General features: G+C 32.7%; 1 protein-coding gene across 1 annotated transcript in view; it reads left to right on the plus strand.

The window, feature by feature from the left end:
- Positions 1-949: 949 nt before the first annotated feature.
- Positions 950-1046, plus strand: part of HELRODRAFT_192482 (hypothetical protein) — a gene marked incomplete at its 5' end in the record, with an annotated part of 6217 nt that continues 6120 nt past the window's right edge. Inside the window, one exon of the mRNA XM_009022851.1 lies at positions 950-959. Coding sequence (XP_009021099.1) covers positions 950-959 — 10 coding nt within the window. The remainder of the gene's footprint in view (positions 960-1046) is intronic.

Here is a 1046-nt window from a genome sequence, read left to right on the forward strand (position 1 = left end):
ACCTATATACATACATACGTACATACAAACATTCATACAAACAAACATATATACAAACATGTATGATACATGAATGTTCACAAACATGCACAGACGCTTAAATATATTCATAAAAACGTCTTATACATACGCATTTGTTTTTGGACTATTCATCTATCCATTTTTTCACTCATTCATCCATTTATTCATCCATTCGTTCGTTCGTTCGTTTATTCGTTCATTCATTCGTTCGTTCGTTTATTCGTTCAATCATTCGTTCATTCACTCGATCATTCATTGCAATACAACTAAACAAAACAATGCAGCAAGCATTTGAGACGCCTGTACATATAAATATATATTTACCGATTTTTTTATTACGTCATCATCGTCGTCGTCATCATGGCCAACGTCATCATCATCATCATCATCATCATCATCATCATCATCATCATCGTCATCGTCATCAACTTCTCGGTCATCATCATCATCATCATCATCATAACTTATTGACATTATTAAATTGACACCATTAACTACAATGCTAGGGACGTTAATATACTAAGAATGGTGATGACGATGATGACGATGATGACGATGATGACGATGATGATAGTGATGGCGGTCATGATAATGATGGTAATGGCGCTCGGGAAGATTATGGTAATGATGCCGAACCATTAGCGAGATAAAGTGCCTTTTAAAAAACACATGTCCGATCAACATAATGATGATGATGATGATGATGATGATGATGATGATGATGATGATGATGATGATGATGATGATGATGATGATGACATTGACGATAATGATAACGACGATGATAATGATAACGAAAAATGATAACGCTGATGATGAAAAAACTTTGGAATTTTTAAATTCTATTTTTAAAACAACCGCGCCCATATTCTTCATCTATAAATAGTTCGTCTTATGATATTGCCATTATGGTAACGATCATAAAAATATGTATGTATGTATGTTTTTATGTATGTATGTATGTATGTATGTATGTATGTATGTATGTATGTATGTATGTATGTATGTATGTATGTATGTATGTA

Source organism: Helobdella robusta (genome assembly GCF_000326865.2).
Source record: "Helobdella robusta unplaced genomic scaffold HELROscaffold_33, whole genome shotgun sequence".
Taxonomy (NCBI): Eukaryota; Metazoa; Annelida; class Clitellata; order Rhynchobdellida; family Glossiphoniidae; genus Helobdella; species Helobdella robusta.